Genomic DNA, 26,072 nt, shown 5'->3' on the forward strand with positions numbered 1-26,072 from the left:
CGTGTCGGTGTGTTATGGATTCTTCCTTGAATACTGATGAAGGTTTCCTAAAGAGAGTGATAAGAGAGGGTATGGAAGTTGACTGGCCGACTCGCGGGTGAAGAGGGAAACGGTCTGTGAACGAGGAGATCAGGGTCGAGGACTTATATGTGTTTCCTCACTTCCTGACCCCGGGTTTTCCTCAAATAGGGTGGAAACATTGCAATTCTCCCGATCTGCACGGCTGCTGACCCCGGAGCTAGTCTGTTCACCCCCATTCGGACGTGCTCACCCCCGTGAAGGAAGCGTCTGGGGGAGGCGGGGATGCATCAGGAGCAGGGATGTGCGGCGGCGACGGCACGAATTGGCGGCACGCGGGTAAAGATGGGTTGGATGATTGGAGTGGGCGGCCCCTCTCCAAAAGTCGTAAACAGTTTGACCGAATCTAGGTCTCGAGTCTCGACTATGGGAACGGGCGCGGTCGCGCGTCTCTGCCTGGCCTCTCGGGAAAGCTCAAGCAAATCTCAGGTCGCTCGACATAGACCCAGACAGGCCTCAATGGGATGGTTTTGTGCGGCACAGAAACACTCCACCTGGTGCCGGTGCAAGCATCGACTTGGTTTCCAGGGTCTGCTGTCTTGTGATTCGTGGCCCGGGCCTGGTTGCATTGGGGATTAGATATTCGACACGCCATTCATGTGCCACGCGAGCTAGCCAACTGTTTCTTGCATACAACATGGCCTTTCAAAAGACTCATCTCCGTGCCGTTTACGTGACAACCCAACTGAACGAACAGGGGTACCGGGAGGCTTCCCCATGGGCTGCTTTGAAAAAGAAAGGAACCAGAGCCATGTTGATGCTTTACCGTACGTTGCCAAAAACGTTCTGGAGTTGCATTCCATGTCCTGTCAATATTGGGACCCCTAGATCGTACATTCACGAGTGCAGCTTGGCTGCGTACCAGGCATCTCCGGTCCGCCGGTTCATCCCTCGAACCTGAATCCTATAGCCCATCATTGAGACTGCACCTTGTCTGCAGTTCGAATTGGTTCCAAAACCCCAGCTAAGTGACATCTACTAGTTGGATCCCAACAGACTGGTAATGCCACCGCAGCAGCGAAGCACGCCAGCTGGCTAGCCAGAGCTTCCATCAATCACTTAGTAGTCCTTTGGGCCCTTACTTTGATGCCCCGTGGGAGCCTCTTCCGTATGCAGGTTTCGTAGTCTATGATGCTTCGAACTTCGTAGTCCGGCGCTCGAGATATTATGTGTCCAAGTGTATCACTTGACGCTGGTTTGGTGGCAAATTCGACCTCGTAGCTCCACGTCCCTCAGTTTGGTTTATGCCTGGCGTGAGTAAGCTTCTGCCATCACAAGAAAGAATGAACCACTCAGACCAAAGATAACAACACTTCAGGTGCAAGGAACTAGCGTACCATAATTCGATTGAAAAGCCCTGTCCGGCCCGGGCGAGATGCGGTTCAGGTGTCAAGCTGGACTGGGGTACAGCACATGTGGCTTGATGAGAAGGGCCGTCTGGATGAATGTCCGGCAAAAGACAGATGATATTAACCATGTAACTATCATTGGTCAACAACGTCAAGAGACTCTTAAAGGCAAAGACCGATCGCAGGGCGAGATGGGTCTAGGTGCTGAGGGTGTGTTGGTGTAGGGGAAGTGCGGAGACTGGGGAAAGCTCTACCTACTTCAGTCCACTGCTTGAATTAAGCCGTGAGTAATAGACAAGCTACCAGCAGTTGCAACTGATGGTGGTGGGCGAAGAGTGTCAATTGGACTCGTTTAAGACTGATCATGCGGGTGTGAGGCACAGGATGCCTTTAGCGAAGCGAATAAGGTGACGGCCCTCGTTCGATGAAGGCTTTCAGTCGGCGAATGTCAATGCTGAACAGCTGTAACTCAATAGTGACCGCTAGTTCTCCAGGAAACTGCTTTTGGATGAGATACTTCGTCTGTTTGGACGCGTGTGCCGGCATTCCAACCATCGACTGTTGCGCTTATAAGGCCATTTCGCGGCTTGGATGACGAATATGTATGCTCAACACCTAGAGGGCTTCAGATTGACATTCTGCATTGTGTGTTGGGGTCCTACGGTAGTTTGCACGAGGGGACCCTACAAACTTCCTTTCCCTGATCTTGATACCTCGGAGCAGGGAGGTTTCGGGTTCATGATTCTCTCTTCAGATCCCAGCGACACTCCAAGAAGTAGAGGCCGGCTCCTTTGCGTGAAGGTCAGCCAAACCTCTCATAAGAGCGGTTGAAGTATCAACACATATGATTTTGGGAGCTTAGAACAGGACGGTATGCCGGCGCCGTTTGTCCTCGCGTGATCATGCAGCCTACGTTTCTATGGAGAAAAGCGGGAGCGCCATCAGTAGCGTAGGGGGTTGAAAGAAGCGCCTCTTCGGAAGTCAGGGCCGGTATCTGACAAGTACTTTGATACCCATCGGGACTAGTCTGCCCAGGTTCTGATGCTCCTGAGACGACTGTAAGCCGTTCTGTTACAGACTTCATTACCTTGATTTAGTTTCAAGCCGAATTTGGATCCAAGAAACGGGAGCTGCGCTACCAAATGGAACCTAAATTGATCCGAGCAAGAAGGCGGAAATCAGCAGACCACTTAATTCTGACGTCTTGGACTTTCTCCTCCGGACCTTGTTCATCAGCACAACTTGATTCTCGTGCGCCGATTGGACAGACGATGAATATAGAGGAGGATCTATGGTCTGTTTGCCCGATTTGATAGGATGTACATTGAGTCGGCTTCCCATGATCGCGGTTGGAAACTGCTCAGGGCGTACCGAATGCTTGTTACGGTCAAGCTGGTGACAATCTGCAGTTGATCACCAGGAGTTCGTGATCTGCGCGGCTCGCTGGTTTGGCTTCGCAAGCTTCCCAAGGCGCGTATCAATCCCAAACTCGCGTGCCAGTTATTCGACAGATACACAAGCGTTGGCGCGACCCCTCCGTCGGTCAATCCTGTGGAGTCTTGCAGACCCGTATCGAGGGTCGTCCTGTCATCAAACAGATGTTAGTCCCAGCACGTCGTGTCCAAGCTTGACAGTGTCTCATGACCCACCGACAATGGCAGTCAGAAGCATGGCACGATGCTTCCAAATCCGGGGAAGCCCACTGCGACTGACACTCTCCCCGGACTCCAAGCTCAGGCCCACAGCACTAGGCTGAACGGCTGCCGGGACCATGCTGCCGGGCTGGAATAGCCTAGCGCGAGTCTGTGACTCTCATGCGCGGTTGTTTTTTGGCGTAGGCATTCCGGTACCCGGTGACTTCGATGGCGGCACCATCAAAATGGAATTCTGCTGCCTTGTCTTGTCTCGCCGCACCCTCTTTCTGGAGAGGAGTGGATGAGAGAAGGAGTTGTATGTTGGAGGACCCCAAGTCTGTAGATTCCGGTTACATCCTGGCCAATTTAGCCGACGGCGAGGGTCCTGGAGCAGTGGCCGACATGCTAGGCTAAGCGACAGACCACCACCTCTTAGGCGGTTCCAAGTCCACGGGAGGGCAACGAGGCCGGATAAAGTCGATGCGTGTAGTTTACCCCAGAAACTGTCAGCACGTAGAAAGGGGAAATGCGATGTTTGAGGGTGTGGACGGAGCCAACGCAGCGGAAGGATTATCGTGGTCGTAGGTGTGTAGGGATGTAGACGGCAAGCTGAGGTTGGCTCGAGGAGGACGACAAGATTTGGATTTGGCAACACTTCCAATGACCACAGTCCAGTCTGCTGAATTCCGGGCCTTCTGGCTGTGGCCAAGACAAGGGAGGGAGTTCTCGCTTTCCCATCCGTTAGTAGCATGCCTTGGTCTCTACTTCCATGGGCGACTTTCCCCTCTTACCTGCGCTTCGTCACCGCGCGCTTCTTTCCATCTCGGCTTGGCTCTTCTTTCTCTAGATTTTCTAGGCCGTGATTCCGATGGTTCAACCCAGCCTTGCCAGCACACATGTGAGAAGTCGTTCATGCGAAACGGGCCATCCATTGGCAAGCTGTTATCTCGACTCTTTGCCCACTCTATCCGGCCCAAGGTGGTTGACACATCTTGGTGTCTATTCTCTGAGCTAGCTAACTACGTGCAATAATGGTATCTTCTGTGAATATGCCTTCCGGCTGGCAAAAAACAAACAATCCTGTGGCCTTCCTTAGGTATCCGAAACTCCATTACCTCACGCCAAATGGCCTCTCCCAGTTGTGCCAATCAGCCACATGGTCTCTCTCTCTGTCCACAAGATCGGACCCAACTACGATAGTTGAACATTTATCAAACGGGCTTCGCCCCTTTGCTAAACACGACCATCGGCTGACCCCCTTGACGTATAGTCGACTTGCGGCTCAGACTTCCAAGAACTTTGCGAGCTAGCAATCATAAGGATCACCCAAGCAAGACATGCTTGACGGCTCAACATCCTCCGTCCACATCCATGGTCTCGGCAAAAGACTCGCCGTACGCCTCGAATGCATCTCTTCCTTGCGAAGACGACCCAAAAGCGCCCTCCAACTCGTTGGTCGTGATCGAGTCGAGAGCCTTCTTAAACTTCTCCAGCTCGTTCTTCAGTCGCTCCCTCTTGCGTGCGGTCGCTTCATCCTCTTCCATCAGGCGGGCAAATACGGTCTCGTCATGACGACCGATGAGACCGAGGTTATTCTCGAGGAAGAAGTCGAGATCCTGGACAATCTTCGGCATCATGCGGGACGTGACCGACAGACAGACCGTGTCGGCGAAGCGGAGAGCGGACAACATGTAGTAACCTCGGACGTAGGCAGCCACCCTCAGCTCCTTATCAAAGGTGTCTGGGCCCATCTTTCCAAGTTCGACGTTATGCTTCCGCTCTTCGTTCATGCGCTGCTCTGGCGTCATGTGGTCCCAATCATGGAACTCGTAGGAATCTCCCGAGAATGCCTGCCAGCGCATAACGTGGCGGTAACGCGTGAGCACCCGACTCTCAGAGCGTTCATAATCTTGAAACGCCTTTTGGTTAACCGTGAAGAGCTGGAATGTCTCCATGTCGTAAATATCCTTGAGAAAAGACATGGCCTCGCTACGGCGCTCTCTCAGAAATTCGTTCATGAGGTTGGTAGACTTCTTGAAGATCAATCGCTTCATCAGGGAACCAAAAGCCTGGCTAAGGGCGTAGTCGACGATTCGTTGAAGAACATTCATAGTCTCTTGCAAGAATGTTTCCATGGGCTGGTTCCAGGCCTTTACGGCTTGCTTGCATAGATCTTCATAGACCTCGTCAGGCACAATACTAGGCATGCCTGCCTTGGTCTTGGCCTTGATGTCTTCGCGAATCTGCGCCAGTGTCCGAAATCCAGCGCCATGGTTAGCATACCGTTGGAACGGCGGGGCCAGAGGCATCGGCTGGGGTGGTCCTCGGCGAGAGGGTGTTGATGGCGCCGGAGCGCTGTCTTCTGTCTTGATGGCAGCCGAGAAGGAGTTACCACTATTGACGGGTGTTGGGCGGGCTCGTTTGGCAGCTGAATGATGTTGACCGTAGCCGCCACGCTTCCTGTTTGAAGGGGTGACAGATGAGCTGTCGTCATCGTCATCAGAGATCTCGAGAACGGGAATGTCGGACTTGTCCTTGAGTATGAACTTGGGCTTCATCTGAAGTATACAGTCGCGGAAGCTGTCCGAAAGAGATCCATAGTTAGAGGAAAACTTTCTGCCACGAAGAGTTTCCTTGACAGTGGAGGAGAACGCCATCAAGCTCTTTCGAACCTCCAGTTCGACATTGTTAGGCAGCTCGGGGAGCGTGCTGAGCTCAGCTTCGATCTCACTCAATCTCGTCTGGACCTTATTCTTGATTGAAGGCAAGCTGGAAACGTCAGTATGTCTTCGAAATATCAGGAATAGACAATTGGAGTAGAAAACCTACTTCTTGGCGAATTCCTTGCCCAACTTCTCGGAGAGAGCGATCTTAAGTTTCTCCACGCCACATCGCTCGCGGAATGGATGGAACTCCTCTGGCCAGCGTTCACTAGCATCTTGGTGAAAGAATCCCTCCTCCCATCTCTGTTGCTCGTCGAGCTTCTGATTCGACGGCCTAGATGTAATGAAGAATTCGTGGCCGATCTTGTGCGCCTCTCCGCGCAACATCGAAAGCCATTGAGTATTGTTGCCTTCAGGAAGAAGATCAGCCTTTGTCATGACTCCGATTGTCCGTTGCTGAGCTTGGAGAACACGAATGATTGACAGAGTCGAGGAGGTCTCAGGATCGACATTCATTGGCACGGCCCAGATGATGAGGGCTTCAGAGTGCGAGATATACTCGCGTGCCAGGTTCTCCACCACCGACACGAGGTACTCATCTTCCTCGCGAGCCGCGTTGCGGAAAATGCCAGGCATGTCGTAGAAAGATAGATCAGGCAGGTCCGGGCCCTTGATCTCCAAGGCGACCGTGTTGGGGCTGAACTTGGCGAGAGTTCTCTCTGCCTCGTCGTCCAACAAGGACTGCTTAGTGATGGCGCCTGATCCAGGAACGTACAGCTCGTGGTTCTGATCATGGTTGAGAATGGCGATCTGAGCCCATTTCAGAACAGTGTCAATGTCCGACTGATCGTAGATGGTCATGAACTCCTTAACCACTCGCGCCTGCTTCACCCACGGCGGAAATGGGTTCTCCGGAGTGACGTCGGCCTTTGTGAGGAAGTGGTTAGGAGGCCGGAAGGCGTAGTCCTGCTGAAGAGAGACGCGGCAGGACCACTGCGGACCGCCACGGTCGCGAGGGCCACTTCGGGAAACGCGAATGTGGACGGGGCATCGAGTACAGACACCCTCGCTGCGAGGGAGGTTGAGACCAGCAAGACCAGACATCAAGCTCGATTTTCCGGCAGACTGATCGCCGACTAGGACGAGCTGAGGAAGTGCGACATCGTGGGAGACGCCAAGCTGCTGTAGTTCACCGAGAGTATCGTTGAAAATCTTCACCTTGGCGCCAATGTCCCGGAAGGAACCATCGAGAAATGAATCGTTCTGCATGGGGATCACGGGCGGATCCATATCTCTGTTTCTAACCTGAAGCAGAACAGGTTCACTTTCGTCGAAAGTTGGGTTCGTAAGTGCACTGCGGACAGTTTGGGGGCCAGTGTAAGCGCCGTGAGGCGCGATAGAAGGCGTGGCTGTACGATGATTAGATGTCGAATTTGAGAAGCTTGGTAAGTAGAAGAAAAAAAATTACTTACGGGCGTCTGATCTCAAGAATGATTGATTGACATCCGCAGGCCCAGCATGGTGGGAGCGGGATTGATTTCTGTTAGCTTCTGGGGAGCCGTTGTAGGTGTTGGTGAGGGAAGGTGTGGGAGAAGTATTCTGATGATTGCCAGGCTCGGGCTTGACGGTATGACCTCTCGACGCTCTTGCCTTTGTCATCTTGATTGAGGTAAGAGGAAAGAGAATGAGAGGAAAGAGAATGAGAGGATTGAGAAGAGGAAAGTTTTTGAGAGCAAAGTAGAGGGTCGATGAGGAATATACCCGCAGGTGGAGGCACCTCAAAGAACGGCGGAGGGTCAATTGACGACCCAACCCAGCTCTAGGCAGCACAGAAAATGAGTGAGAGTGAAAGAAGTGAGTGAGAAGCAAGAGAAAGAGGTAAGAGTGAAAAAAAATAGAATAAAATCGTAAGGTAAGGTAAGGTGAGGTGCTGAAGCTGAAGCTGGATATCAGGCAGGTGAAGGGAAGGAGCTCTGGGGAGCTTGAAAGCTTTAAGAGCTCTTTCCTCGTTTGGGTGACCTGAGCAACCACAAGTCCCGCTCTCCTGGAGCTCTCATTAAAGTGGTTGTTAGTGTTAGGAGGGACATGGGAAGGTGCAGCGGCGTGTCGGATTTTCGCGCTCTAAAAGACGATTTAATCGATTTCAAGTCTCCTCAAGTTTTCTCTAAAATCTAGAAATATATATCCCATATGTTTTCGTATTTCTATCGATGTGATGTTGGTGGTATCTCACAATGTTGCTCGTGAGGCGAGGTAGCCACTATCATGGAATATTGGGAACTGGAGCGAACGAGGTGCATCGTCGGTCTCTCAGCTGGCAGGGATGTCAGGGACCTCAGGGGCGCAAGATTCGAAGAGAATGGCTGGCAGTGGAGCTTGGCCTCGACGATCCCCTGCGAAGGTAGAGAGACGCGACTTGGTACTTTCTCGAGCTGTCCCAGGTGCACAGCTGCCTGCCGAATTTGGCCCAAGATGAGTGCATCTTCACCTGGTCAACCAAGTCACTGCTCACCATTCAGGCACCACATTGTCGCGTGTGCTGCCTGCTTTACACGTCCTCGACACGCTCAGGTACCGACGCGTAAATTGATTTCATGAATGTCAATTGGAGAAGCTTCCTGCAAGGTACCTGCGACCTCTTACATGATTCTAGATTCCACCCCAATCGGTCGACAACGCTGTCTTACCATACTTGCCGTGTCATGCCATGGCATCTGAGAGTTGCAGGTGAATCATCTACGACAGCCTTTCAGTTCCTGGCTTGTTCTTGCAGATGCTGCCTGCCTAATCTTCTGGAGTCGTCCATTGGAAGCAGTTTTATATATCTGGCTTGAATGGTGGGTAAACGACAAAAAGAAATGTTTGGCTTCACAAAGGGACACGAATGAGACGTTGAGCTTGTCGCATGTGTTCCTGGGTCACAGTGAAGGATTGCTTATCGATAGCCTGGAGACCACCTGAGGGGAGGCTCCTTCCTGCCACGCAAGGGAATCCAGTCCACCCCGCAAAGGGTCCTCAGCAGTAAACAGGTACACCTCTACCAGGGTAAAATAGGTGCCTCACAAAGTCTCTCAGTAACACCAAGAAGCCCCCCGCAGCCACATCTAGAAACGACACGAGCCACCTGGTGACCCTCCTCCTATCGTTAGACCCCTGCCAACACATGCATTGCCTGCTCTGAATTTATTCTTGGGACCTCACAAGGTTGGGTGAACACTTTCTAAGGGGTACCCCCTTCTAAAACTCACGAAGCGGTGACGTTGCAAATAGCGTCTTCAATTCCGCACCTCAGCTACCCGACCTGACTTTGTACCGGGTATCTCGACCACTATCTACGCCTTCTTTCCCTTCCCTTTCTCACCATCACAACCTGAGATACCCTTCCCACTCGAACCATGTCGCTGCAAGTCCCCTACCGTGGAAAGGCACCCAGAGAGGGTGCCACCAAGGCTGTCATTCTGGTAAGAGCATCTGTTTTATGGTGTTTTGCGCGTTGCTTTATTGTGCGGCGCGTGCATCCCCAAAATCTCAAAACCCCGCCTTGCTACTCCCCCCTCCCTCACAAAGCTCGTCAAAGCTCATTGTCCTCTGCAAACGGTCGCAAGCTAACCAGAACCTTCAAATCTTCAGGTCGGAGGCCCCTCCAGAGGAACTCGATTCCGTCCACTTTCCCTCGACGTTCCCAAGCCCCTCTTCGAAGTCGCTGGTCACCCCATCATCTGGCACAACTTGGCTGCCATTGAGCGAGTTCCCGGCAAGGAGATCACCGAGGTCCTCATCATCGGCTACTACGACGAGTCCGTCTTCCGCGACTTCATCAAGGACGCCTCCCACGAGTTCCCCAACCTCTCCATCAAGTACCTCCGCGAGTATGAGGCTCTCGGCACTGCAGGCGGTCTCTACCACTTCCGCGATGCTATCCTCAAGGGTCACCCCGAGCGCCTCTTCGTCCTGAACGCCGACGTCTGCTGCTCCTTCCCTCTCCCCGAGATGCTCCAGCTCTTCCACGACAAGAACGCCGAGGCCGTCATTCTGGGTACGCGCGTCTCTAACGAAGCCGCCACCAACTTCGGATGCATCGTCAGCGATGCCCACACCCGCCGTGTGCTCCACTACGTCGAGAAGCCCGAGTCGCAAATCAGCAACCTGATCAACTGTGGTGTCTACCTCTTCTCTACCGACGCCATCTTCCCCTCCATCAAGACCGCCATCAAGCGCCGTACCGATCGTCCCTCGCGCCTCGTCTCCTACCCGAGCTCCGAGAACCTCGAGAACAGCTTCATTATCACCGACGATGACGAGGAGCGCAAGAACGAGGTCATCCGCCTCGAGCAGGATATTCTCGGTGACCTCGCCGACACCAAGCACTTCTTCGTGTATGAGACCAAGGACTTCTGGCGCCAGATCAAGACGGCTGGCTCAGCCGTCCCTGCCAACGCCCTCTACCTGCAGAAGGCCTGGCAGAACGGCTCCAAGGAGCTCGCCCAGCCCAGCGCTAACATCATCCCTCCCGTCTTCATCCACCCGACTGCCACCGTCGACCCCACCGCCAAGCTGGGCCCCAACGTCTCCATTGGACCCCGCGTCCACGTCGGCCCTGGTGCCCGCATCAAGGAGTCCGTCGTCCTCGAGGACTCTGAGATCAAGCACGACTCGTGCGTCCTGTACTCTATCATCGGCTGGGGCAGCCGTGTCGGTGCTTGGGCCCGTGTCGAGGGTACCCCCACCCCTGTCGGCAGCCACACGACGAGCATCATCAAGAACGGCGTCAAGGTCCAGAGCATTACCATTCTCGGAAAGGACTGTGGTGTCGGTGATGAGGTCCGGGTCCAGAACTGTGTGTGCCTGCCCTTCAAGGAGTTGAAGAGAGTGAGTCTACCCCAACTACCATCAGTGTTTTCATATTGCTCACAATCTTATAGGATGTTTCAAACGAGGTCATTATGTAAATCGACAGGTTTGGGATAACGTTGGATGTGGTGGGGGATAACGGACGACGTAATGAAGAAAGGATTTGCATTGGGGTCAGATAGAGCTCCATCACTCTTCATAGATGCATGCGTCTTTGGTCACAAAAAGCACAAGTCGAATTCAGCAATTCAGAGCATTTCAATCTGCCATTTCATCTACTTTACATGTGTGATGAGTCTCGAGGACGTAGGTAGCAACACACGAGTGAATAAGGTAAACCTGTCGGACCAGTGAATGAGTGATTCACTCACCCGGGTTCCTACGATGCCTCAAGACAGTGTCAACCGGGATGCCTCAGGTAGAGCTTCCACAATCACCGCCCATGACCCTTATGAGGAGTGAATCGTGCTCAGCTCTCAACAAATACCGGACCACTTGGTCGAGGGGTAGGGCTGTAGAGGCCCCGGTTACATGGTGAAGACTCCCATCTATTTCGGGGTCCAAGTTCGATTCCTTGACCGGTCCATTCTTTTTCTCTTTTTCTTGATTTTTTCATCCGAAGTCCCGCCCCGTGGCCCTGATATTCACAGTCACGTCCTGATTCATCAACAACAAGCACCGGGCCGTATGGTCGAGGGGTTGGGCTGCAGAGGCCCCGGTTACATGGTGAAGACTCCCATCTATTTCGGGGTCCAAGTTCGATTCCTTGATCGGTCCATTCTTTTTCTCTTTTTTCTTGATTTTTTCATCCGATATCCCGTCCCCGTGGCCCTGATATTCACGGTCACGCCCTGGTTCGTCAACAACAAGCACCGGGCCACTTGGTCGAGGGGTAGGGCTGTAGAGGCCCCGGTTACATGGTGAAGACTCCCATCTATTTCGGGGTCCAAGTTCGATCCCTTGATCGGTCCATTCTTTTTTCGCCATTTCTCTGATTCTTTTGGAGGGGGTAGCTACATGTGGTCCGTCCGTGGCAACCATCTCTGCCTCACTAGCGATATGAATCAGCGGTATCTGTGAGGGGACATCGCTATTGACCTATGGCTGCCTCGTTCAAAACTACCAGGATATGGATCTTATGAAGCAATCCCGAGCATGCTGTCAAGCTTCATTCTCACACTGACTCCATTTCAAATGGGCCCAAGCCTGTTTCACCGTCACTGTGCCGTGAAACGTTCAATCACAGCTTTCTGGACGGAAACTTCTGGGATTTTGGCTGATTCTTTCGAGCATTGGACGTCTTTTCGACAAGAGTTTCGCCCCTCTCTTCCCTGGTTCCAAGATCCGATTTCATCCATCACCAGACCTTCCCAAATTTCACTCCTACCGCCTTCATACATGTGCTGTGTTCTTTGCCTGATGAACAGCAGCTCAGACAATCATCGCTAGGAAACGCCAGATACTCCGACAGACTTACAATCCAAGGTACCGTTAGACCTCACTTCAGCTCCCTTTACTTGGCTTACACATGACTGGACTTCTTCCCTGATTCGAGGCCCCCGTTTCTTCAGAATCTTTTGGCGGAAGGGGCGTTTTATCATGACAAGCTCATTCTGCCAGATGACGATGATTCAATCATATCTAACCATGCGGCGGCTAATGAAAACTTGTCACTCGGAAGATGCCACATTGACTAAGACAACGTTCTCCGCGTGACTTTCCCAGATTAGCGGGGTGTCGATTATAGAGACCTAGCGTTTACGTAGGCGTACAGCTTTCGCATGCCCGACAGGGTCTAACCTGACGATGATGAGATAGATTCCTCCGGCCACAACGATGTTACTGCTTTGGTCGGCGGATATTTCCATCTCTTGGGTGACGACCGAGGCTCTGCATCTGGGAAGACCCCAACTTGCTGTCTACCTGAGCGAAGAACGCCACTAGCCAAGTAAACTACCTTAGTGACGACACTGGCACTGAGCATGGGCGTATCGATCACGATCCCCCGCTGGAGTACGTATGTAATATGCTCAGTAGTGTTACCACGTGCGGGCACTTGAGAGAGTGAAAATAACCTGAGCAGTGGAAATGAGGAGAAACACATTTCGAGGACTTTTCTCGTGGTATCTAGAATGACTAACAGGTGACGTTTCACAACCTACTATTCGTCCCCAATCATCTGTCATCCGTTGTCCACTGTCCATTCTCCTTATCCGTTCTCTGCTATCATCTGAAAGGCGCTCCTATCCCATCGTGCATTACCCTGCTGTGCTCATTCCACTTTGGCAATAGGAGTGATCAGCCAACTCCCCTGACCTAGAATGGGCCTAGAATGTTGAGCCAGCGGGAGACACACTTGTCAATGGTCCTCATGGCCACGAGGCCGAGGAGGTCGAATTTGAGCCGAAAGACTGTCAGATAACACAAGTGTCAGGGTCAAGATATCGAATGAAAGGGGTGAATGATGAATCAAGGGATCGAATCGACTTCGTACCTCACATCTGCACCTCCTCGAAGCCCCACTGAGCCCACTGCTCATCGTCAACGGTCAACGGGTCTGGACCCTGACCGACATCGGCAAGAACGAGCAGACGAATCCACTCACTCGCCAACTGAACACTGTCAGCTCCGTTGGCAGGCGCTTCCAACTTGCCGCCATACCATCCACGGATCAGGCGTCCTCCGGCTCTCTGGATGGCCGCCTCTGTATTGTCGTGAATAGACTGACGGAAGCTAAAGAGCCTGGAGAGGCTCGCCTTGATCTGAGGGTTGTTCATGATGTGGGGGTAGCGGGCGATAGGGTCGAAAATGATGAGTTCGATTCCGTCGCCATACTGACGAAGCACAATGGCGAAGCCGAGGCGAGGGCAGAGTGCCGACTAGACACTCTGCTGGCTCTGGGCGCCAGGTACATCGTCGACGGAAGGGATGGCACCCCAGGTACGACCAAACCAGGGAGTCGCAAGAGCGATGTAGGTGTTCTTTCCAGCCCGGAAAGCATTGATGGCTTGAATCATAGAGTTCTCGACCGTTAAACAGTTGCTAGACTGGCCTCCAGAGGGATTGTACCATTGACGGCGCTCCATATTGTCCTTGAAGTGTCCGATGGGGACAAGAGCGAGAGTCCACTTGCTGTTGGGCTCGTTCTTCGCAAGAGCAAGCGAGCAGAGGAAGGCGCGGGTCTCAAGGGGCATGGTGGTCTTGTCGGGAAGCGGGGGAGATGCGCCGGGATTCTGAGGGGTCTTGCCGAAGAGGACAGCTCGGAGGTCTGGCTTGGCGAGGAGCGCGATCTCGTGAGGGCTGAAGTGCGAGGGAGGCCAAGCGGGCATGTTTTGTCCCGGTTCGACGATGTCGGTGCCCTGGAGCTGGGCGGTCAGAGCACTCATATCGTTGGGACGGGCGGTAAGAGAGAGTGTCTGCAGGGGCGGAAGAGCCGCGAAGGCGTCCTTGATCGCAATCCAGGCATCGACTGCGGCGGCGAGATCAGTGACATTGTTCTCGCTGTTGGTCTGGGCCTGTCGATTGCGACGGGCGCGAACGTAGACTTCGTCGAGGGCTTTGAGAGCGTCGCCGGTAAGCTCGCCTCTGGTGTTGAGTTCAGTGGCCACGGTTGCGTAGAACGCGGGATGGCCGCGAAGGGTACCGAAGAGGTCAGCGCGATCGACAAGAGTATTAAACACGCGAACGAGACAGGCTCCAGCCTCTCTGTTAAGGGTGGCCATATCGTTCTCGTCCCAAGGCAGCTCGGTTCCGAAAATTGCTGTCAACACGAGGTGGGCGGTCGAATCATGAGAGAGGATCGGTCCGGGAGGGAATTCGAAGCCCCATTGCATGAGGATCTTCTTCGGACCGCTTTTGCCGCTTTTTACCATGGTTGCGCGTGCGTATGATTGGTGCTTGGCTTTTGGTGAATTGATGCTATCGTGAAGTTCTTGGGCCAACGAGGGCAAAGGGATGGTGTAATAGGAAAGAAGACGAAAGGATGGTGGAGCAAAAAAAGTATTCAAAGCTTGGGTGGAGGATATTTTATGGAAAAGTGAAGTGTACCTGCCGTACTTATGGAAGGAAGGAAAGATGAGGCTAGAGGGGCAACCTTGCGTGCGTTCCACCCGAGCAGATTTGAGACGTTCACGTCTATATTGGCCCGACCGATATCTTTTCTCAGGTGTCATTCTATTTGATATGGGGAAGAAGCATGTAATGGGAGTTACACCGTCTTATTCAAAATAATATGACAAGATGATATTATCAAAAACTACGTTTTATCAATTCACTAGCCCACTTACTTCCATTGCTCTTCCTGATCTGTTCATCAGTACGGGTGGGCGACCCGAATAATAAATAACCAGATTGAAAAAAGAGAAAAAGAATGGACCGATCGAGGGTTGAACTTGGACCCCGAAATAGATGGGAGTCTTCACCATGTAACCGGGGCCTCTACAGCCCAAGAACCCCTCGACCATACGGCCCGGTGCTTGTTGTTGAAGAACAAGCAGATGAAGGCGAATATAAGGGCCGCCGAGGGGAGGGGGGGAGGATGGGATGAATTCTGCATATCCGAATGGTCAAGACAACTCAGCGGAAAAAAAAAAAAGCAAAAAGAATGGACCGATCGAGGGTTGAACTTGGACCCCGAAATAGATGGGAGTCTTCACCATGTAACCGGGGCCTCTACAGCCCTACCCCTCGACCAAGTGGTCCGGTGTTTGTTGTTGGAGGGACATCAAAAATCATCGTATATAGACCTCGCTACCTGTCACTTCGTCGCTTCAAGCATTCTGTACTGACTGGCCGCCTTCAATCCCATCCAACCAGCTTTCCTGGCATACTATCGTCATTAAGCGTACTGTGTTGCCAAATCACGATTACCAGGAGCTTATAGCAATGATGAATTCATTCAATTATCCATCCGTCCATCGCGAAAAATCCCAAAAGCCCATCGAGATGGTTCTCGAGTCCTATGTATGCTATTTGTTCTTCAATACACTTGTTGGTTGCTGCTGCGCGCACCGGTGATCAAATTTAGCACCTGGGCGAACGACAAGTGTCCCATTCCGATTAGAACAGAATAAGTCATTTATGGCATTCAGAAGTTGCCATGAACTCGAAGCAGGACATTCCATAAAACCAGCAAGGTGGCTGTCATGAGCATGTCACCCACTCTGATCCGCCTGCCTTTATAGCAACACCTCTCATGAACTTACAACCTTAACAGAACAATACATTAATCCTGGAAGCTTTTGACGATATAAAGATATTTTCATTTATACGTGACATGTGGTGTCTTTGTCTGCGAGTCCTTAGCCATCGTCGCACTGATGTTGATTGTAAGGAATCTAAGCCAGCCAATGCTAGTTGTTTACTCGTACCTTGATCTGTTTACTAGGCAACGAGTCCAACATCATATTTCACTGTATACATGCACTTCTTACTGTACGCCTGCGAACCAACATATAAATCTTGAATGATTTCCCCGTGGATCGTCCGAGTATGCCAGCAGGGAAACAACCAGTCGAGGACTGAGGTTGACAAAGTTGAAGTGAAGTCGGAGGTTGCCAAGCCAAGTCATCCACTCTGGTGGGCCAAGGCCGCCGATTGGGAGCCGCAGGGCCGCAGTGGGCCTCTCAGCTATCCGCCCCCGGCATTTCACCGGGGAATTCTTTTCCTCCACAGAGGGGGGAAGGTGCATTGCTGGACGCTCCCGTCATGCCTTTCCTCCCAACCCTCGAGGCGGGACCTTTCAAGGAAAGAGCAATCGGACTGAGAAGTCAAATTCAGCCGCGTGCATGCACAGATTCGTCCCAATTCACTCGCGACTGCAGACAAACTTGATTCTTCCAACAATCCGATGTCCATCAGCTCAGCAAACGTCAGTCAGCTCAACAGTTTACACTAGGGATCCTGGCAACGGAGTCGATGGCGGTAGAAAAAACCGCATCATCTGCTATGCGAACGAGGGGCAGCCCAGCAACACCTAGCAGTGGAACTCACCAACCCGGTTGAGAGACGGCTTTCGACGTCTGTCGCTGTCCGTCGACTTGCTAAGGCAGGCTTGAAGCCACCCGACAGCACAAAGAAACTCAAAGTCCGCATCGGACGCCGACATCAATGTTCGCAGCCAAGCCAGTCCTACACGCGGAGACGCACATCTAGCCTGGCGCGGCTAGTAGCAAGCAAGCGAAACCACGACGGTCGTCGCACGTAACTTACTCAGTTCATCCCTGCACTCCGGCATCAAGTGATGCTATCATCTCCCCGGCACAATCTACCTGGTGCTTCTGCGATACACAAGGCGGCCAGCCAAGGCAACGCAAGCCACGATTCGGTACCGTGAGCCACCGACGGACGGCGGCAACAGCTGCCATGCTGCTGCCAGATTTGAAATATTGCCGTACCAATATCGACGGGCGAGGGATACGGGTGCCAGCATGCTTCAGCTGAGTCGGCATCCCTCTTAACATTGTGTTCATAGAAAAGGACATTGACCTGAATCATTGCAATCGAACAGTGGCAATGGTTTTGTACATCCTCATTCTATCGTCAAATCTCTTCACAGTCCCAGCACTCTCCCTTGCTTCAGAGTTTTCCGTTTCGATGTCTCTCGAGCCAGGGCAAACAACAATCGCGCCCACAGCACGATTCCGAGTAGGCCCAGAGGCTTCGCAAGCTTTTCCCCTGTCCCCTGCATGCCCAACCCTAAGACTGTGTGGCCTTGCCTCTAGCGGGCAGCTCCCGCCCGTCGCCCCAACCGCGAGCTCCGACAGCTACCGAAAGCTTTGAGGCTAGAGCACATGCTACCTAGACCCAAACCGAGTAGCGCTGAAGTCCGTCATTCCGGAGACGGTTTCCCGCCTTGGAGCGTCGAAGGGCACCGTTGGAGGGAGGGGTAAGGAGGAATGTTGCTGGCCTGAGAATCCCGGACCGAACAAGGAACTCGCGCCGGCTTCGAGTCGGTATCTCTCAGGCTCTCCTCTCTCCTCCACTCACCAGAACACACCACCACCAACTGAATGGCCTCTGGTGCTATTCTCACCCACTTGTTGGCCTAGATTCGGCCGCACGGCCTAAAGCCAGACCAGTCAACAGGTGTCACTGACTTCGGGGTGGGCGGATCGACGCAGGCTCTGACACTGGCGAGCGGTGCTAATGCAGGGCGCCTAGCCTTGGCGTGCGTAGCGAGCTGCTTGACGGGTACAGCGCATGCGACAGGGCCCGTCGTCCCCTGTAGAGCGGCGCTTGGCTGCGGGTGCCGTGGGTCTTCAAGACGCCACAAGGGAAAAGATGGGTGGGATAGTCGCTGGGGGGCTTCCTTTTTCGGTCGTTTTCAACCATCGGAGGATGGACGGAAAGGCCAGGTGCTAGGAAAAACCTCAAACCCCCTCGAGCCGACATCCAAGGTCTCCGGTCCACCCACTCCGACCCGGTCACGACGCGGTGATAGGACGGCTGCAGGGCTTAACAGATGATGATATTCGCCGATGTTCGTGCCATGATATCATGGCGACCGGGTTGGCTGAAACGCAACAACGGAGGATTGACCAAATGACATTGGATTCCCCAGAGTCGAACTCAGGATTCCTGTTTTCGGCAAATTTATGCCGCCGGAGAAGAAGGTCGGATGAGGTCGCACGCTGTCGAGATGAAGGGATCTGGATCAGGGCTGTGGCTGGTATGGATGAGAGACAGAGTACTACGGCGCACCAATCTCAACTTGGAGTCATGGAGATGGATGACCACGGCCACTTGGTCTCCTTCATCCGTCCGAAGTACGCAGAACACATGCACACATGTACGGAGAGGATTCGCATATCCGTACACAGCTCAAAGATACGCTCTGGCAGGTTGGGATTGGGCTGGCAGCACCACATGTTTACCCAGACAACGAACATCCTGGGAGATCCTTCCCCCTCTTGACGACACCAACTTCTTTCTTGGTGTTCTGCACCAGACAAGCGCCAAAAAGAAACGGAGAAAAAAGTGTACCAGAGTGACACTGTTCTGGACTCTTGTCCGTCGACTAACAACGAGGAGGCTCCAGTCCAAGGCAAGGGATCAAGACATCTTTGCATCTGTCGAACTGTTCGCAGCCAATCCGTGCCTGAGGAACTCATGACCCCCTTTTCTTCTCCCAGGCCAGGGACGCATTCTCATCCCCGAAGTCACCAATCATGTCTGATTCTCCATGCTCAAGTTCTCAACGGGGAGAAATCACCATGTCTCGCGAGCTCACTGGATCTTTGGATGCCGCACCACATATCCACGTCTTCCACCAATCCCGACTTCCACGTCAACATGACCTCCGCCTCACCAACCCCCTCTCGGTAATCGATCGGGGCACACCCCGGCTCACCCCCTCTTCCGACGACCCCTCACCGCAGGTCAAGGTCCACATCCAGCACCACGGCACGGCAAGTCAAGACAGCCTAAAGAACAGGCCAAGGCCAGGAACACAGTGCAGTGCCGACCTCCCCGTCCCCGCTGCCGTGTGCCCAGCACCGCTGAAAAGCGACCGATGCCATTCTCATATCCACAACCACGCAGAATCGCTGTCTGCTTCTGGAGGCCAAACATCTCACTAAACAAGCCCGACAAGTCCAACATTCCACGCATTTCGCTCCTCACCAGCACTCATTGGTCATTTCGGCCGTGGTACCTGATCAGCAGAAGCCACACCGCATTCGAGACAGGCCCTCCAGCTTCTAGGAAATTTCCCCCAAGCGGTCGGCTGCGCAAGCCTTCTGTCTCAGCACAAGACAGGCCGGTGGTCGCAGTTAATCCAGCAGTCTATCTTCGGTTTCTCATTCATCAATTCTTCTGCTGTTTACGACGTCTTACAGGCCAGGCCCCTTGTTGTTGCCTCGTCGAATCACATATTTGGTTGCTCCGAGTACAGGATAAAGTAGTTGCAAAAATAGCAAAACAAGCAGCCCCCTCTGTTTTGCGTGCCCGGTTCGTCCGAATCGCTCTGCTTGGGGGAAACTACTGTACAGCACTCTCACCATGACTCGACGGAGGGAAAGCTGTGTTCTATCTCTGACATCACCAGGCCCAGCAAAATCATCCACGGGCTTTGCATCGGGACAGTGCAATTGAGCTTGTGGCACTGACCCTGGTCCTGGTTGAGGTGTGCCTCCAGCCCAGCCCTGCTACCAGAGGCGACCTCCCCAACCACCCCTGGGCCACCATGTTCACATCAACAACCATCAGTCATCCACCCACCCATCCACACTCGCAAATCAATATTCAACCGCTGCTATGTAGTGAAAGTGTGGATGAGGTGGCTGTGATGTTGTTGTTGTTGGTCTGATGTACAGAGTAATAAGCCTGGAATGTACATGCAGATTTGCTTTGTTCCAAGTGCTGTTTGCAAGTAGCCGCATGCCTCTCTGCATATCAGATCACAACTAATACCAACCTTCACAAACACACATGGCTACTTACACCACGTATACACACGCTACTGCAAGTTCCTTAGCTCAAGGTATTTGCTCCATCAAATCCACATTCTGGATGTCAAAGACGCGCAATACCCACGGCTGAAGCTTATCTTCCTCCCCTACCAGCCTACCCACCAGGCCTTACTCACAAGTCTACCCTCCCTTTCTTTGTATATGAACCACCGGACCCCAACCCTCCCTCCTCCTCGGTCTCCCTCTCTTCAGCTCAACTTCGCCATCCCTGCCCATACTCTCGCTCATAGGGTTGCCCTCCACCAAGGAAGCCTGCCACGTTTATTTCACTGAACCTATTCCAACACCTTATTTCTTTCCACCGACCCTTCGACACTCACTCATACGCATCGCGCGTGGCAACGGCAAAGGAACAACAGACGACCATCACCTCACACAGCATTGTGACAGAGGTACCATTCGAAAACAAAGCTCTCTTCCTTCCTCGGTTCTCTTCCGATCTCACGCTTCCCGTGCTTCCACGAGGCACCAACACAGGCAGTACCCGCCTTTTTTGTGTGATTCTTGAACGAGGGCATTGTTGGACAAAGCGGGTCAGGAGCTTTTGCTGGATTACCCTTCACCACTTCACCTTTGGGCAAAAATAAATCAACTTGGTTGTTGGAAATTCTTCTCACCACCACATCAACATCTCACCTGAGCTACATTGCTTTGCCAACAAACTACCTGCCACAACAACCTTCACCGCCTCCTTAGGAACCACAAGAACTTCGATTCAGGTAAGCTGATCTCTATTGCGACTCCTCTGCTGTCAGCGAGATGGGACTCCGATTCCTCTCATGGAGCGCGTCTCGCGGTTTCGTTGGCTCTATTTTGGCGATCTATGAGCTTGCTACATCGCTCATCCTTCTTCTTCCATCACGGCGGGCGACGTCATGGGCTTGTGGCATCAAACCATGAATATGCCCGCGTTGTTGGCCCGGTTATTTTCATTGCTTGATTTCTGGTTTCAGTCAGAGCTCCCGTCGACTTTTCTGTCCCTCCTGAGCTGTCTGGTGACTCGTGAAGTGGTTTGTACTTCATGATCTCGCTGGTCCTGCACGATCTTGCCTACATTTCCGGAGGATCGGCACACTATATGAAAACTCAGAATCCTCAACTTGAGCGAAAATGCATCAGTCTTGCTAATACATACATCTCTAGCCAACAAGATGCGCTCCTTCGCGATCATCCCCGCCGCTTTGGCTACCTTGGCCGTGGCCATGCCGCAGGCTGCTCTCAAGCCATCAGCGAGCCCCCCCGCCGGTTGCTCCACAAGCTACACTGGCAACTTCGGTCTGACCGTTGTCGAGCTCGGAAAGCGAAGCCTCGATGTAAGCCTACCAGCCTCCAGGGAAAAAAAAAAAGAGATTTTATACTGACAAGCGCAACAGAAGCGTGGCTCCTGCACTGGAACTGGTTCTTTGGACCTCACCCTCAAGGACGGTGTCCTGACCGATTCCCAGGGCCGCACTGGCTCTATCGTCGCCAACTACCAATTCCAGTTTGACGGTCCCGCTCAAGCTGGCGCCATCTACACCTCTGGCTTCTCCGTCTGCTCCAACGGCTCCCTTGCCCTTGGAGGCTCCACCACCTTCTACCGATGCCTTTCTGGTGACTTCTACAACTTGTACAACCGTCACTGGGCTGAGCAGTGTTCTCCCATTCACCTCTCGGCTCTTCCTTGCGGCGCCGATGCTCCCGTTCCCTCTGGACAGGTTGTTGGTACCACCATGGTGGTTACCACTCTCGTCACGGTTATCGGCGACGGTCAGCCTCAGGTTGTCCCGACCACGATCCCCGTCCCTCTCTGCCAAATCGGCGATGGCCAGGTTCAGGGCCACACCACCCCCTGCGGCGAGCTACCTCCTGTCACTGTGACGCCCTCTGCTCCCGCTAGCCAGCCTCCCTACACTCCCCCGGGAACCCCTGTTGCCCCTCCTGCAACCACCGCGCCGGTCGTCCCGCCGGTCCCCACCACGAAGGTGCCCGTTCCGGTTCCCTCGGTCCCGTCGACGCCCGTCAACAGCACGGCGGTCGTGACCACCCCTGGCACCACGGCTACCCCGCCTGCGACCACGACCACACCGGCGGCTCCCCCCGTTGCTGCTGGCCAGAACCTGGCTCCGGCTTCGTTTGTCGCTCTCGTTGCCACTCTGATGGCAGTCGTCTGCCTTATCTAAGTCGCTTGACTCGGAATGAGTGGGTGGACTTGAATTGGTTCACAAAGGCTTAATTGGCATTTTTGCTTCTCAATACCCTGCCAAGAAATCGGCATTTTAATTCCATGATGATGACCAGGAAACGGACTTTGTACAAGAGCAGAGGATGGATGGGTTTGCAGGTTTGCAAATAGGTAGCTAGATAGTTGGAAGGGGCTGTGACAAGTCCCTAACTCCGCCACTAGAGCAATACCAGCACATCTTCAGCTGTAACAGTTTGAAATGACTTCGTGATCAGTGACTGGCGAACATGGCATCCGATGTCGCTGCGCACCGCCGGGAGTGACATTCCACCTGCAGGGATGTGACTGGAGATAAGATAACAGCTGCACGGACCTCAGCGCAGACATCTGGGCCGAACCTCCAAATTTCTGGCATGCGCATCCTGCAGTGACGTCTCGGCCAACCTTCTTTCGCTCTGACAACACACGAACACCCAGCCATCTCTTTCGACCAACATCTCTCTCTACCTTACCTCGACCTGCACACGTACGCGCGTACATCTGACACGTACGCAACGCGCACATACAGCCATGTCAGAATACTGGAAATCGACACCAAAGTACTGGTGCAAGCACTGCAGCATCTTTGTCCGCGACACGAAGCTAGAACGACAGAACCACGAGGCGACGGGCAAGCACCAGGGCGCGCTCAAGCGGTTCCTGCGCGACCTCCACCGCGGCCATGAACAAGAAGAGCGTGAAAAGGACAGGGCGAAGCGCGAGGTGGAGAGGTTGAAGGGGATATCGTCCGGCACGCCATCATCATCATCATCCTTTTCAAGACCCGGTGGTTCGAGCAGCAGCGGCGCGCCGCCGTCGGCGGAGGCGCAGCGCAAACAGCAGATGGAACAGCTCGCCGAGATGGGCGTTTCGATACCGACGGAGTTTCGGGGCGATATGGCGATGGCGGGGGAGTGGACGGTCACTGCGACAAAGGTTGTCGACGACGAGGAGGCGGCGAGGGAGAGGGACAAGCCTGTTGAGGCTAAGGCTGTTGGGGTGAGGAAGCGGGAGCAGACGGAGGAGGAGAGGGAGGAGGAGGAGGCTGTGAGGGGGTTGTTTAAGAGGCCTAAGAAGTGGGGGAGCACGAGGACGATGCCGGCTGACGACGAGGATCTTGATGCGTTGTTGAGTGGGAATACGCTGATGAGGGCTGTGAAGAAGGAGGAAGAGAAGGATAAGGCTGAGGTGGATGTCAAGACCGAGGTGAAGCAGGAGGGTGAGGGAGAGGATGCGGCGGGAGCTATAACTGATGCGCCGGCTGTTAAGAGTGAGCCGGTGGAGGACGAGGCTGGGAAGGGCTTGGACGTGCCGACCTTGGGAGAGGACGGCGTCAAGAAGGAGGATGAGGCTGCGGAATCCACGGAGGCCGCGGCGCCGGCGGTAGTGTTCAAGAAGCGTAAGCCCAAGAACATGCGACAAAAATGAAGATTTTCTTCTTTGGTGGGGGATGGATATACAGCAAGTCTGGGGTGCATAGCAAGGCGTTGGGCATTGGATTCATACACTACCGTACATAGATAGATACGGGGGTTTCAAAAAGATGTACAAATCAGCGGCCTCTCAGACGAGTGGTCAGGGATAAATACTATGGATGTTTGCATCATGATCAATGGGAGTATTGGTCTGGCCGTCTGGCGTGTTGTTGCACAGTTGCATTGCATTGGTAACGTGCCAATTACTGGGCGAGAATCTTCCCCCGGGCGTCTAGGACGGGGGTTAGCGGGGTAACACGTGACTCACTGGGGAAATGGAAGTCACTGCGCGCACCGGCACCGGGCAGAACGGGGACATTTCCTTCTCTTCCATGCGTCCAGTCGTTGATTTTCTCGGCACGCGTGGACCTCCAACTCCCGTCACTCATTTCCATTGCGTGGTAACGTGGTTGGGGTCACACTCACTCACGTCCAACCTCTCTCATTCAAGGTGGACACCAAAACCTAAACAGCGCGCAACATCAACGAACAAACACAATCACATCAGACGTTCAATCTCACTCTCACCCGCGCACTCAAAACGACCTGGTACACCATGAGGCTTCGCAATGGAAAAGACGATGGTGTCCCCCCCAGCAGCTAGTCCCTCCACCATATCCCCAGCCAGCAGCTCTCACCTCGGCAAACGCCACGACCACAGCGAGGACGCCCAAGAATCGTCTTCCGGCGGTGGCTACAATGGCGGACCGTCATCAACAACCGGCCGCAAATCCTCATCATCCGGCGGCTCCCGCCCCAAAAGAGCCCAAGTCTCCCGCGCCTGCGCCCGCTGCAAAAACCTCCGCCGCGCATGCAACGAATACCGCCCCTGCAAGCGCTGCGTCGACGCCGGCCTAGGCGACCAGTGCCTCGGCCTGCCCGGCCCCGTCTCCCTTGCCTGGGTCTCCCACGGCTCCCAGGCCTTTGGACACATTCCCCGCGAAGCTGTCCAGCGCATGGCCGATCTTCTTCCCGCGCGGGTCATGGATTACTGCGTCGATCGGTTCTTTGCGCGGTTGCACCCTACCATTCCCATCTTGACGCCCGAGTACGTTGCGCAGATGAAGGTCGTTGCCGGGCCGAGTGAGGTCGGGATGGAGGCGCATTGTCTTCTGACGGCCGTGTGCGCGTTGGTGCTGCTTCAGGTGGAGGAGCCGGAGAGTCTGTGGATTCAGGGCCTGATTCCGGAGAAGAATGCGCTGCATGGGCGGATGTTGTTCGAGGAGGCCCTCGCGGCGCATCGGAATTTCGCGAGGAGGTCGAATCCGACGTTTGAGCAGTGCCTGCTCACGTTTTTCCTGTACGCGTGCCATTCTGCGCTCTTTCACCACAGCCAGGCTTTCTTGTTTCTGAGAGAGGCGACGACGCTGTTCTTGCTGCTGCGGATGAACACACCCGAGGCGTCGGCGAGTCCGGCGGCGGCGGTGCTGGCGGACCGCTTGTTCTGGGTTCTGTTGGTGTCGGAGCGGTCGCACGGTATCCGGTACCGGCGGCCCGTGACGCTGCAGATCACGGCCGAGTCGCCTACCCTTGGCGCCGACGACCCGAGCCTTTCGGGGTTTTGGAGTTTGGCGGCGCTGTTCAGTCCGCTGGACACGTCGTTCATCGCGCTGTTGAATATGGAAAAGGTGGCGACGCCGCCGTCCAACGCGGCGTTGACGTATATCGAGACGGCGGTGAATGCGGCGCTGCGGTCGACTTCGGACCTCAAGGACACGCAAAAGGCGAATCTGAGGGTGACGCAGCTGTGGTTGCGGATCATTCTCTGGCAGCTGCGTCTGCGGTTCGGGTACCTTGCTGAAGAGTCCGTTCACTCGCCGAGCATGACGTATCACTACCCTCTCGAGGTGGCCAAGGACCTCGTGCTCTCGACGCGGGATTTACCCGTGGACAGTATCAAGGTGCACGGGGTCGGGTTGACGGAAAAGCTGTTTGACATCGCGAGCGCGGCGGTGGATGTGCTTGCGAGGGTGCCGATTACGAAGCCGTCGAGTCCGAGGGGCGCCCGGATGGGCGGGACGGGCAGTGGGCCGGAGGATGATTTGGAGTATATGCGGCGGCTTATCACGAGGTTGCCGGGGGGCAATTCGATTTACGATGACTTGTTGGAGAAGCATATCCAGCAGGCTGTGCCGAGTATGGCGATTGCGGGGACGTTGGCGCGTCGGCCGACGTGAGTTACGTTTTGATACCATGGATATGCAGCATATAGCACTTGGGAGGAGAAAGGAGTGCGGGTTCAGAGATGGCGGAGTGAGGTTAAGACCTGTTCATTATGCATGAGATTACGCTAGTAGTGTATCTGGTAGAACAATAACTCCAAACATAGGGGTATCCAACATCCTCAAG

General features: G+C 53.9%; 7 protein-coding genes across 7 annotated transcripts; 5 read left to right on the forward strand and 2 right to left on the reverse strand.

Annotated features, from left to right (window-relative positions):
• Positions 1-4,410: 4,410 nt before the first annotated feature.
• CABS01_14235 (dynamin family protein) lies at positions 4,411-7,383 on the reverse strand (the record flags this gene model as incomplete). The annotated part of the gene is made up of 3 exons (XM_060547575.1): positions 4,411-5,830; positions 5,891-7,133; positions 7,197-7,383. 3 exons carry the CDS (start codon positions 7,381-7,383, stop codon positions 4,411-4,413), a joined length of 2,850 nt encoding a protein of 949 aa, XP_060393474.1.
• A 1,736-nt stretch (positions 7,384-9,119) lies between these two features.
• On the forward strand, positions 9,120-10,673 carry CABS01_14236 (nucleotidyl transferase; the record flags this gene model as incomplete). The annotated part of the gene is made up of 3 exons (XM_060547576.1): positions 9,120-9,185; positions 9,355-10,593; positions 10,647-10,673. 3 exons carry the CDS (start codon positions 9,120-9,122, stop codon positions 10,671-10,673), a joined length of 1,332 nt encoding a protein of 443 aa, XP_060393475.1.
• A 2,397-nt stretch (positions 10,674-13,070) lies between these two features.
• CABS01_14237 (uncharacterized protein) lies at positions 13,071-14,447 on the reverse strand (the record flags this gene model as incomplete). Its single annotated transcript, XM_060547577.1, has 2 exons — positions 13,071-13,409; positions 13,461-14,447. The coding sequence occupies 2 exons, from the start codon at positions 14,445-14,447 to the stop codon at positions 13,071-13,073; spliced, it is 1,326 nt and encodes a 441-aa protein (XP_060393476.1).
• Positions 14,448-18,788: 4,341 nt separating this feature from the next.
• On the forward strand, positions 18,789-19,154 carry CABS01_14238 (uncharacterized protein; the record flags this gene model as incomplete). The annotated part of the gene is made up of 1 exon (XM_060547578.1): positions 18,789-19,154. The coding sequence occupies one exon, from the start codon at positions 18,789-18,791 to the stop codon at positions 19,152-19,154; it is 366 nt and encodes a 121-aa protein (XP_060393477.1).
• Positions 19,155-21,196: 2,042 nt separating this feature from the next.
• CABS01_14239 (covalently-linked cell wall protein) lies at positions 21,197-22,207 on the forward strand (the record flags this gene model as incomplete). Its single annotated transcript, XM_060547579.1, has 2 exons — positions 21,197-21,358; positions 21,419-22,207. The coding sequence occupies 2 exons, from the start codon at positions 21,197-21,199 to the stop codon at positions 22,205-22,207; spliced, it is 951 nt and encodes a 316-aa protein (XP_060393478.1).
• A 572-nt stretch (positions 22,208-22,779) lies between these two features.
• CABS01_14240 (U1 zinc finger) lies at positions 22,780-23,676 on the forward strand (the record flags this gene model as incomplete). Its single annotated transcript, XM_060547580.1, has 1 exon — positions 22,780-23,676. One exon carries the CDS (start codon positions 22,780-22,782, stop codon positions 23,674-23,676), a length of 897 nt encoding a protein of 298 aa, XP_060393479.1.
• A 616-nt stretch (positions 23,677-24,292) lies between these two features.
• Positions 24,293-25,900, forward strand: CABS01_14241 (uncharacterized protein; the record flags this gene model as incomplete). Its single annotated transcript, XM_060547581.1, has 1 exon — positions 24,293-25,900. One exon carries the CDS (start codon positions 24,293-24,295, stop codon positions 25,898-25,900), a length of 1,608 nt encoding a protein of 535 aa, XP_060393480.1.
• Between the last annotated feature and the right edge of the window lie 172 nt (positions 25,901-26,072).

This window comes from Colletotrichum abscissum (assembly GCF_030869225.1).
Source record: "Colletotrichum abscissum strain IMI 504890 chromosome Unknown Scaffold_52.1, whole genome shotgun sequence".
Classification (NCBI taxonomy): Eukaryota; Fungi; Ascomycota; class Sordariomycetes; order Glomerellales; family Glomerellaceae; genus Colletotrichum; species Colletotrichum abscissum.